General features: G+C 38.3%; 1 protein-coding gene across 3 annotated transcripts in view; it reads left to right on the top strand.

Annotated features, from left to right (window-relative positions):
- The window catches only part of PTPRA (protein tyrosine phosphatase, receptor type, A), a 120,325-nt gene that overhangs the window by 58,021 nt on the left and 49,842 nt on the right, over nucleotides 1-12,462 (top strand). For 2 of the 3 annotated variants that reach the window (XM_010836506.1, XM_010836507.1), the window contains exon 4: nucleotides 2,551-2,577. The exons of the other annotated variant lie outside the window; for it this stretch is intronic. In XM_010836506.1, the coding sequence (XP_010834808.1) occupies nucleotides 2,551-2,577 (27 nt within the window). The remainder of the gene's footprint in view (nucleotides 1-2,550; nucleotides 2,578-12,462) is intronic. 3 annotated transcript variants of the gene reach the window in all.

Below are 12,462 nucleotides of genomic sequence, written 5' to 3'. Positions count from 1 at the left end.
TTCCATATATATGCGTTAGTATACTGTATTGGTGTTTTTCCTTCTGGCTTACTTCACTCTGTATAATTGGCTTCAGTTTCATCCACCTCATTAGAACTGATTCAAATGTATTCTTTTTAATGGCTGAGTAATACTCCATTGTGTATATGTACCACAGCTTTCTTATCCATTCATCTGCTGATGGACATCTAGGTTGCTTCCATGTCCTGGCTATTATAAACAGTTCTGCGATGAACATTGGGGTACACGTGTCTCTTTCCCTTCTGGTTTCCTCAGTGTGTATGCCCAACAGTGGGATTGCTGGATCATAAGGCAGCTCTATTTCCAGTTTTTTAAGGAATCTCCACACTGTTCTCCATAGTGGCTGTACTAGTTTGCATTCCCACCAACAGTGTAAGAGGGTTCCCTTTTCTCCACACCCTCTCCAGCATTTATTATTTGTAGACTTTTTAGATTAACAGGGACAGTTGATATCTTTAATTTTTCCTATCTAAGAATGCTATATATTCCATTTGCTGAAGTCTTTTATTTTGTATTTCTTGGAAGTATTTTAAAATTTTTACCACTTGTGTGGCACATGTTTTATTCAGTTTATTTCTAGATATTTATCGATTCATTCCTGTTTTAAAGAATATTTATGTTAAGAAAGGGTGTTAAATTTTGCCAGTTGCCTGCTCAGCATCAATGAGCAAGATCTGTATGGTTTTTTCTATTATGTGCTACAGTATATCATATTAATTGATTTCCTGATTTTCAACTATTTACATTCCTGCACAAACAGCTCCACTTGGTCTTATATTTTTCTTGACTGAAGTGTTGTGATTTATTTGCTATTTTCTATTGTAAATTTTTCCAAGTTTTTTCTAAGTGAGATTGGTATATGTGTTTCCTTTGTAGGTAGCTAGTTTTGATAAGTTTTATTAGTCGATGTTTTGCTTTGCTTTATGAAAATAATTGAAGTTTACTTAAATTTTTCATTTTGTTCAGGTTTTCAAAATTACTTAAATAGATTTGAGAAAAAGTCTTAGAGTTAATTTCTTACATCCCTATGAGTATTTTATATATTTAAGTCCTTTTTCCTGTTTAGGTTGACTAACCTATTTCATCGTTTATTGCTTTTTCCTTCTCAGAAATCTGCAATAAATATTGTATATTTTATTAGTTCTGTCATTTTTCAGTTTTTATTTCATTAATTTCTCTTTTATTCTTTTCCTGCTTTTCTTAGATTTATTTTACACTTTTTCTATCTTCCCTAATTGAATGCTTCATTGGTTTGTTTTCATTCTTAATTAATATGTATGTAATGCTGTGAATTTTTTATAAACACAGCTTTAGGCATAACCCATAAATGCTCCTGTAGGTAGATAGTTAGGGTGTGGTCTAAGCTATTCTGGCAAAGACATACCAAAATTCTTTGGTTACACAAAAATGTCCTTCCCCTGTCACATTCCGTAAGTAGGGGGCTGGGAGGGTGCCTGGTGCTTTGCTTTGTCAGAAACCACGTTTTTCCTTTTTTCTTGTGGCTCTGGCATCCTGACAGTTGCCCTCATCTGCTTGATCAGAGATGGCTCTTATCACTGGATTCTGGTTCCAGCCCCTGGGAAGGGGAAACAGAGAAAATAGCACAATTTATTTTCTAGAGGGTGGAACCCAGAAGTTACTCTTCTCCCTTTTGTTCACATCCTGTTGACTGGAATTCTTCACATGATTATACCTGGAGTATCAGAAATTAAGTCTCTAACTGGACAGCTTTGCGCTCACCTAAAAAGGAGGGATGTTCTTTACTAAGGGCAAGCAGAGGAAGAGACTAATTGATATTGGGGGAAAGGTGGTAGATTACTGCCACAAATGTGATTTTTTATTTTTTAGATATTTTGCAGTTTAGTTTGTTGTGTTGGTTTATGCCATATAACTGTGAATCAGCCATAAGTATACATATGCCCCCTCCCTCTTGAACTTCCCTTTGCAATTTGGTTTTGATTTTAATTTTCAAGTATTTTCCTACTTTGTTAATTTCTAGTTTTACTGCATCATGATAAAAGAATGTTGTCTGTGCTGTTTCTCCTATGAGGCATTTATAAAAGCTTGTGGATATTCCATAAGCCTTTGAAAAAGTTTTCTCTGTTAATATATAGAGTTTGATTTATGCCATTTAGATTTCATTATCTGTTATCATTTAGGTCTTTTATATTTTTAACTTAATTTTGCCCTGATGCATTTTGATGGCCTAAAAGGACATAAAGACCACAAGAACCATTGTGTTTATATTACTCTTTGCATTCTTGTACATTTTATGAACATTATGTACATTTTATGAACATTATGCTGTGTTGTTTTTGTCCTCAGGGAGAAGGCCAGATCATTGATAAAAGTTTAATGAATCTGGGCAGTCTTATTTCCCAGTTGTTTGCGGGTGCCTCATTCTAGCTCCAGCATATACAAGGGAAAAGTATCCATATTCCTAGAGCTTATTTTGACTTACATTAGGTTGAATAATAATGCTTTTCTTTAATCTGAGTGAACATTTCTGTTTTTTTACTCACTACACAGGTAATTCTGACTCGAAGGACAGAAGAGGTGAGCCGTTCACCTTATGTCTCTTGTCCTTTTTACAGTATATAATATCTGTTGTGTTTCCTCTGCTCAATCTATGTAACCTTGTGCATCTCTGGCTGTTACGTGTTTATTTTTCCTTAAATTGTTTCCATAATAACCTCATGGAGAAGAGTAACAAACAAATATTCATTGTTTTTAAATGTAGATGTTGTTTTTTCTGTAGCCTATAAAATGTTGGCCTTTTGTCACTTTATATGGATTTTCAGCCCTCTCCTGTAAAGTCGCTATGGCAGAAGATGCTGTGTCAGTGGTCAAAGCAGGACTGTGCAATCCCTGGTTACCAGAGAATAGAATGCATGGATCCTCATGTGTATAAGTGCACATTTTGATTAGGGAATAGTAAGGCTGCCATCATGGAGTAGGAAATGGAAACTCACTCCAGTATTCTTGCCTGGAAAATTCCATGAACAGAGGAACCTAATGGGCTTCATTCAGTCCATGGGTCACAAAGAGTTGGACATGACTAAGCAACTGAGCATGCACACAAGAATACCAGTTTAAGGTAGACTATCAAATGGTCTAAGAAATGATCATTTCATTTGTTTGGAAAATATTAATCTATGAAGCAATTTTTCTCATTCTGATTTCCTGTTTATCAAATCAGACTTCTTGAGATTTTTCTGATTCCATTATTTAATCATGCACAGTTTTTCTGCATCAGTAAGCAAACACTTGCATGCTTATGAAGGTCTATTAAGTAGAGAACATTTGAATCAGAAAAGTAGGTAATACTCTGTACAGCAACTATAATTTTTTTTAATATACTAGGAAATAAAAGTAGATACTCCAGCCCTTTATTTATTGTCTGTCTACCACTGTGTTTGGTGAGAAACAGTGAAGTGTTACCATCTTATGTATAGATTTCCCTTGATTTTCCAGCTCTTGCTTTCTTAAACTTGGGAACTTGGTTTGACTAATGCAGTGTCCTTGTTATTCACTTTCAGTTACTGGAGTCTCACTATCAAATGTAGAACTTAATTAGATTTATGTTGCAATATATACTTGAATTTGCTCCCTAAAACTGCTCTTTTAACCAATCTTACAATAAAATCAAAAGTCAAAGTGGTAGGCTTCAAAATTAAACATAAGATCTGTGATTCCTTCCTACTTCCTACTTAGTGTGTATTTTGGTGACTCAAGACGGTTAAGAATCTGCCCACAATGTGGGAGACCTGGGTTTGATCCCCGGGTAGGAAAGATCCCTTGGAGAAGGAAGTAACAACCCACTCCAGTATTCTTGCCTGGAGAATTCCATGGACAGAGGAGCCAGGCAGGCTACACTCCACGGGGTCACAAAGAGTCACACGACTGAGTGACTAACACTTTCACTTTCTTTTCTTACTCTTCAGCCTTTTTCTTGCCCTAGATACTATCCCTGTTTTATCTACCTGACTAATATGGATTTTAATACTCTGATTAAAAAGAAATAAATTAATTATCTAGATTATTGCTAATTGTGACATGCTAAAGGTCCATCTAGTCAAAGCTGTGGTGTTTCCAGTAGTCATGTATGGATATGAGAATTGGACCATAAAGAAGACTGAGTGCCAAAGAATGGATGCTTTTGAACTGTGGTATTGGAGAGTCCCTTGGACTGCAAGGAGATCAAACCAGTCCATCCTAAAGGAAATCAGTCCTGAATATTCATTGGAAGGACTAATGCTGAAGCTCTATTACTTTGGCCACCTGAGCCAACTCATTAGAAAAGACCCTTATTCTGGGAAAGATTGAAGGCAGGAAGAGAAGGGAATGACAGAGAATGAGATGGTTAGATGGCCTCACCGACCCAATGGACATGAGTTTGAGCAAGCTCCGAGAGATGGTGAAGGATAGGGAAGCCTGATATCCTGCAGTCTATGGGGTCTCAAAAAGCTGGACATGACTGGGCGACTGAACGACAATGTAATAAATGTTTTAAGTTTAAAAAATAATTTTGTGTAACTGCCTTTAACCAAATAGGAAAGTGAAGACGCATATGTAGTCTCAGCCTCATATGTAATGATGATTTACTAGAGCCTATCTTTAGAAGTATTACTATAAATTTTGATATCACAGTGTAATTTTAAAGCCAAGTGCTTTTTGACAAATGAGGCTATTGTTTTGAAGCATCTGTATTATGTTGGGTTTGCTAAGCAAATGATGTCTTATGTAGGTGATTAAGGGTTGTAAATTTTTATGCATTGATCTTTGATATGTTTTTGAACAGCAGGAGGGGCATAAAAGAATAAAAAGAAGGGAAGGGAGGCAAGCTGCTTTGCTTCCTTTCTTTCAAAGTTGAAGCTATTTAGTAGGCCAGAAAGTTCCTTCAGTTTTTAAGTAAAAATAAAAGACATATTTTTCATTTTTACCAAGAACTTTACTGATCAACATATTCACTGTTTTGTTCCACTGTCTTCTGCCATTTTTCAGACAGTTTCATAATTCCATCTTGCCCAAACTTTTATCTTTTTGAGCAAGGAACTGTTTCAGGTGCCTTTTACAGTCTTTCAGGGAATTGAAATTTCTTCCGTTAAGAGAATTTTGTAAAGACCAAAATAAATGGAAATCTGAAGGAGCAATGTCTGGTGAACACAGTAGATGAATCAGAACTTCCCAGCCAAGCTGTAACAGTTTTAGCCATCAAAGAAACATGTGGTCTTGTGTTATCCTGATGGAAGATTTTGCATTTTCTGTTGGCTAATTCCAGACGTTTTTTTGTTGAGTGCTGCGTTCAGTTGGTCTAATCTGAAGCAATACTTATTGGAATTAATTGTTTTTCTGGAAGGAGCTCCTAATGGAGAACTCCCTTCCAGTCCACCATGTACCCACATTACGTTGTTTGGATGAAGACCAGCCTTTGGTGTGATTGGTCGTGGTTCATTTCACTTGCACCACAGTCACTTCCGTTCCACATTATTGTACAGTATCCACTTTCCATCACTTGTCACAATTTGTTTTAAAAACGGAACATTTTCATTACGTTTCAGTAGAGAATCACATGTGAATATACAGTCAAGGTTTTTTTCCGCTTATGTGGAACCCAAACATCAGAGCAATTAGCATAACCAAGCTGGTGCAGATGATTTTCCACACTTGATTTGGATATTTTGACTATGTCAGCTATCTTCCATGTGGTGTAACGTTATGTCTCTTGATCGCTATCAACTTCAACTGGTCTACTTGACTGTCAAGCATCGTCCATTGAGAAATCTCCAACATGAAACCTCGCAAACCACTTTCGACATGTTTGATCAGTCACAGCACCTTCTCCAAACACTGCACAAATCTTTTTTTGCATTTCAGCGGCATTTTTACCTTTCTTGAAATAATAAGTATAATATGTTGAAAATGTTGCTTTTTTCCTTCCGTCTTTAGTTATTAAAATAGCTACACAAAAATTCACCAATTTTGATATTAAAAGAAAAATACATACTGACATGATAGCTGTCACAATAGTCTTAACAAAATTGTTTCGAATGAAGTTAAAGACAACTGAGCACTACTAAAGCCATCTTACCAAAAAAACCAAACAAACTTTTTGGCCAACTCAGTAATTATTTTCTCATGTGTATTTATTAAATGTATTCCAAATTATTTTGGTAGAGCCAGCCTTTTCCTAATTTTGAAAAATACTAAGATTTACCATTTTAACCACATAGTTCAGTGGCATTAAGTACATTCACATTGTTACACAATCATCACTACCATCTGTCCCCCCAATTTTTTTTTTAATCATCTCAGACTAAAACTCTGTAGTGCATTAAGCAATAAATCCATGTTTCTTCCCCTAGCCCCTGGTAACCATTAATATACTTCCTATCTCTATAAATTTGTCTGTTCTGTGTACCTCATTTAAGTGGATTCACAATATTTGTTGTTTTGTAACAGGCTTTTCTTTTAAAACATTTTCACTGGTGTTAGTTTGTGTGACTGGATGATTTGTGTAATATACAATAATATATTAAGCCTAATTCTAGCATTATCTACCAAAATACAGTGGTCATGAGTATACGCTCCAGTTGTTATTTAGTCATTGCTAGTTTGAGATCCCAATTTTATTAGTTTTGTTCTAGGGGAAGTAGACTCTGAGACAGAGATTTCATGTACCTGTGAGGGAGTGATGGCAGGAGAATTGGGTAGGGGTTGGGAAATAAGATGCCATGATATCAGAGCAAAGGCATTAGTCTGTGTGGGCTCTGGAGCTAGACCATCTGAGTTTGCGTGTTGACTCTACAACTTATGGCAGGGGTGGGGGTAGGTACTTTGTCTTCTTTTGCCATTTGCAAGATAGGATGGGAACAAAATTTCCTCCATAGGGTTGTCGTGAGAAATGAAGTGACGTTAAACCAGTGCTGGGTCGGCATATAGCAGTTGCTCAGCAACTCCTGCTACCGCTGCCACTCTGTTACTGTTACTTAGATGGGTGAGTAAGGGATCAGGAATCTCAGCCATCCAGTCAAAACTGTGGGAACAAGGGTGCTCCACAGTATCCCAAGGCAGGGTTACACTGCAGCTTACTACCACAACTGTCGACATTAGGTCATTCTCTGTCCTGTATCTTTTAAACAAAATTCTGCATAAACTTGTCTCATCTTACTTTTTAACGTGCTGTGTGCTTAGTACTCAGTGTCACCTCTTTGCAACCTCATGGACTGTAGCCCACCAGATTCCATAGTCTATCCATGGGGATTCTCCAGGCAAGAATACTGGAGTGGATTGCCATGCCCTCCTCCAGGGGATCGTCCCAACCCAGGGATCAAACCCAGGTCTCCCACATTGTAAGTAGATTCTTGACCATCTGAATGTTTTTAAAAGTAGGGTTTTTATATGAAGACCTTATAACTGATATTTGTTAAATAGCAAGAGTACAGGCTAAAACTTTTCTAACCATAAATTATTTTAGATGTAATCATTTATATAACTTGAATTTGTTTTTTTTTTTTTTTAGATCTGAAATAGTACCCTGTTAGTATTTGTGAAGGAGTTCTGGAACTACAGAGTTCTACAACCAGGCAGGATAAATATTCTGTTGCATCCTAGAGAGAGGTGCCTTTAAGTTTCTCAGCTCTCAGATCAGATCACCTGCTCCCCCTGGCTTTCTCTTTCAGTTCTTTTCTAGAGTTGGAATCTAGAAAGAGATATCTTGATGTAAGTGACATTATTAAGTGAACTTCATTTATAATGGCTTTCTGTTTTGGTGGTTTAGTCACTAAGTCGTGTCTGACTCTTGCCCACCAGGGTCCTCTGTCCATGGAATTTTCCAGGCAAGAATACTGGAGTGGGTTGCAATTTCCTTCTCCAGGGAGTTTTCCTGACCCAGGGATGGAACCCGGATCTCCTACATTGCAGGCAAATTCTTTACTGATGAGCTGCCAGGGAAGCCCAGTGGTTTTCTGAAGCACCTTTAATAATATGTTCACTCAGCACCTATAAGATGCTGAAGATTCTGTGGGCAGGCAGTGTTCCCTGTCTCATGGAAGAAGCATGTGAACACCAAGAATCAGAGTCTGCTCAGCTACATACTATTGGATATACCATACAAAGTGCTATGAGGAGAGCTTAAAAGGCTCACTGTACATGAGGAGTGGGAAGGAGGCACGATGGTGAGTTTTGAGCAGTTTAAATTAATATAGTAACTGAGGAAAATGAGGGCGCATGAGATAGGGTAAAAGCGAGGAGACATGAAAGAGCCAGTCATGTGTTTGAGGAATTGTGCGTGGTTAACTTGCCTGAGGTGGAAAGTGGTAGGAGGTAGCCTTAGTGGTGTGTTAAGCTCAGGGTGTCTCCTGGTGATGTGATGGAAGGAAGGAAGATGGTCAGATTATTGTTTAAGAAAGCTAACTCCAGGGGCCTTAGGGAAGATGGATGAGTAATAGAAATAAAGGCTTCCAAACGGTAATTTGGCCCAAGACAACAGTGACTGGGTTCACCCCAGAGGTTTGGGCACTTGAGGCAACTTGATGACTTCCACTGTTTTTAGAGCACTTTACAACCTATGAAGACGCTCTTAAAATGATGGTGCCTTTGAGAGTTGATAAATATTTGCCAAAAAGTATGAAGACAAGACAAAAAATTGGGCCTTAGGAGTTGAGGCTAGAGGAGTACGAACTTTACTTCACTGATTATGTTGCAGTTGACCAGGGGGTGTCTTAAGACTTTTTATGATTCACTTGTCTACATATGCTCAGTTGCTTCAGTCGTGTCCAACTCTTTTGTGACCCCATGGACTGTAGCCCACCAGGCCTCTCTGTCCAAGGGATTCTGCAGGCAAGAATACTGGGGTGGGTTGCCATTTATGAGCCCTTCGAATAATATGCCCTTTGTTTTCTTGGAAAGGGAGTATAAGCAAATAGACAACTTTTGTCCCAGAACACCATTTTAGTACTTTTAAAATGCTGCCCTTTAAATGCTGAACTTCTGCTAGAATGGATGGTTGGGGAGTGGGGTGTTGGGGTGGGAGTAGCAGGGAATGGGCTACCGTTCCTGCCTTGGCTGCATCATATAAGGCCATATCTCCAGAGAGCCCAGACCAGGACAAGGCACAATGAGATGATGAGTCTGTCTGGTTTGGAGGAGCCCTACCTAGTATAGTGACTGGATTATGAGCCTGTCTCCAAGTCTGAGATTTGATACAGGGAGCTGTAAATTCTCTACTCTTTTATTAATAGATCTGAGTCTCCTTCCTTCACACAGGGCTGGGACATCTTTACTATCTGTATTATCTCTAACTGTATTTAAAAAAACATGGGTATAATTTAGATGTCAAGAGGTAAAATCTGACTTTAATGATAGAGGACTGTTCTGGCCTGAAAGCTTGGGAGAGTTAAAATGTTTTTCCAGCAAACGCATAGAAAAAGAGATCAGATTTTGGTTACCAGAGGTGGGAGTAGGGAGAGGGGGAATTGGATAAAGGCAGTAAGTCCTAGGGGTGTACGTAATTAGCACTTGTTATTGTCGTTCAGTACTAAGTCGTGTCCAACTGTTTGCAAACCCATGGGCTGCAGCCTGCCAGGCTTCACTATCTCCCGGAATTTGCTCAGACTTGTGTCCATTGAGTCAGTGATGCCGTTCAACCATCTCATCCTCTGTTGCCCCCTTCTCCTTTTGCCTTCAGTCTTTCCCAGCATCAGGGTCTTTTCCGATGAGTCAGCTCTTCACATCATGTGGCCAAAGTATTAGAGCTTTAGCAGCAGTCCTTCCAATGAATATTCTTGGTTGATTTCTTTTAGAATTGACTGGTTCCATCTCCTTGCTGTCCAAGGGATTCTCAGGAGTCTTCTCCAGCACCACAATTCAAAAGCATCAATTCTTTGACACTTAACCTTCTTTATGGTCCAACTCTCACATCTGTATATGACTACTAGAAAAATCATAGCTTTGACTATACAGACCTTTGTTGGCAAAGTGATGTCTCTGCTTTTGAATATGCTGTCTAGGTTTGTGGTAGCTTTTCTACCAAGAAGCAAGTGTCTTGTTGACTTCATGGCTGCAGTCACTGTCCACAATGATTTTGGAGTCCAAGAAAATAGAATCTGCCACTGTTACCATGTTTTTCCCCATCTATTTGCCATGAAATAATGGGACTGGATGTCATGATCTTAGTTTTTTGCATGTTGAGTTTTAAGCCAGCTTTTTCACTCTCCTCTTTCACCTTCATCAAGAGGCTCTTGAGTTGCTCTTCACTTTATACCATTAGGGTGGTGTTATCTGCATATCTGAGGTTGTTAATATTTCTCCTGGTAGTCTTGGTTCCAGCTTATGACTCATCCAGCCCAGCATTTCGCATGATATACTCTGCATATATAAATAAGCGTGATTACAATATATGTCCTTGACGTATTCCTTTCCCAATTTGAAACCAATCCGTTGCACCATATCCAGTTCTAACTATTGCTTATAAGTAGCACTACTGTATGTTAAATACAAAAGTTAAGGGAGTAAATTCTAAGTGTTCTCATGCAAGAAAAAATGTTTTCTATATATTTAATTTTGTGTCCATATAAATCATGGATGTTCCCTAAACTTATTGTGATGATTGTTTCATGATGTAAGTCAGATCATCATCCTGTATACTGAAACTTTTCTGTTTCTGTGAATTTCACTGCTCTGGGTACCTCATATCAGTGAAATCATACTGTATTTGTCCTTTTGTGACTGACTTATTCACTTAGCTTAATGTCTTCAAGATTCATCCCTATATTGTAACATATGTTTCCTTACTTTTTAAGGCTAAAAAGATTTCATTGTATACATATGCCATGTTTTGCTTATCCATTCATCTGTCAGAGGACATTTGGTTGCTTCTACACTTTAGCTATTGTGACTAATGCTTTTATGAACATGGATATTCTTTTGAGCATATACCCGGAAGTGGAATTGCTGGATCATATGGTAATTCTATTTTTTGTAGAACTGCCATACTGTTTTCCACAGCAGCTACACCATTTTTACTTTTCTACCAATGCTGGCCAACACTTAGTATTTTCTAGGACCTTTTTTTAATAGCCATCCTGATAAGTGTGAGATTGCTCCTCATTTTATAGTGGCTATTTTAAATTAAATTGTGCAGGGTCCTCTTGCACAAATTGCAGTGTATTTTGAAGATTTACCCTATTTCTTATATTACGTCTTCTGTCCTTGATGTTTGTGGCGGTCTTCTGTAGGACTCTGGTTGAGCTTTACTCTGGAGTGCTGAGGGGATTGGAATGTGCTCACAGTAGGGTAATGGCATTGTGAATATGTTAAGAATTCTTATCTTTTAGTGATACATACTGAAGTAACTACAGTTGAAATGATATGTCTCAGATTTGCCTTAATATATGCAACAGGTATAGACCAGTGGTTCTCAGTTCAGGGTGACTTTTCCCCTAGAAAACACTTGGCAACATCTGAAGGTGATTTTTGGGCTTCCCCTGGTGGCTGTGTTGTTAAAGAGTCCACCTGCAATACAGGAGGCCCATGTTCAACCCCTGGGTCAGGAAGGTTCCCTGGAGAAGGAAATGGCAACCCATTCCAGTATTCTTGCCTGGAAAATCCCATGGACAGAGGAGCCTGGCAGGCTACAGTCCATGGGATCCCAAAGAGTAGGACACGACTTAGCAACTAAACCACAGAAGCTGATTTTGGTCATCACAAATAAGGGTTTTCTACTGGCATTTAGTAGCTAGAGACCAGAGATGTTGTTAAACATCCTGTGGTGCACACAACAGCCCCCTACAACAGAGAATTAGTTATCCCACAGTGTTAATTAGTGTGCAGCTGAGAACCCCAGACCTGGTAAAGATGGAAAAAGCTGGCATGTGATGATACTGTTGAAGTGAAATGATAAGTGCATAGGGATTTATTGTAGTGTTCTCTTTTTCCCTGTGGGAGTTTGAAAGTTTTCCATAATAAGGTATAAAATATATATGCAACTTCTATTTATTTATGTATATTTAATAAAGGAGCCATCAGCACACTTCCTCTCTGTATAGAGCATTGTTTTTCCAACTGAACCACAGCTTGTCTGTATACAAGCTGTGGTTGGTGAGCCTTTGGTTAAATACTCTGCTATCTCAGAGCCTACTTTTATCCCTAGTCCTGGTTGACTCTGAGTTTGAGGTGTTTCTCAGCCCAGGCTGGTAGAACTAGTACTACCTCTCTCCTGGAGTTTCTTTAGCTCTCATCTTTTTAGCAGTCTAAGTCCATCTGCTTTGTCTTCCACAAATCCCTCAAAGTTTCTGGTCTACTGATGCCACTCTGTTTCTTCTATCATTTCAGTGTCCTTTTGGCAAGAGGAAAAAATACAATTATGGATTCAGCCCACTATCTTGAGCCAGATGTCTTCTAATTACCTTCTTCTTTTTTTTTTTTTTTTAATTTTATTTT

This window comes from Bison bison, unplaced genomic scaffold (genome assembly GCF_000754665.1).
Source record: "Bison bison bison isolate TAMUID 2011002044 unplaced genomic scaffold, Bison_UMD1.0 scf7180017864063, whole genome shotgun sequence".
Taxonomy (NCBI): domain Eukaryota; kingdom Metazoa; phylum Chordata; class Mammalia; order Artiodactyla; family Bovidae; genus Bison; species Bison bison.
This window is presented reverse-complemented; position numbering and strand designations above follow the sequence as displayed.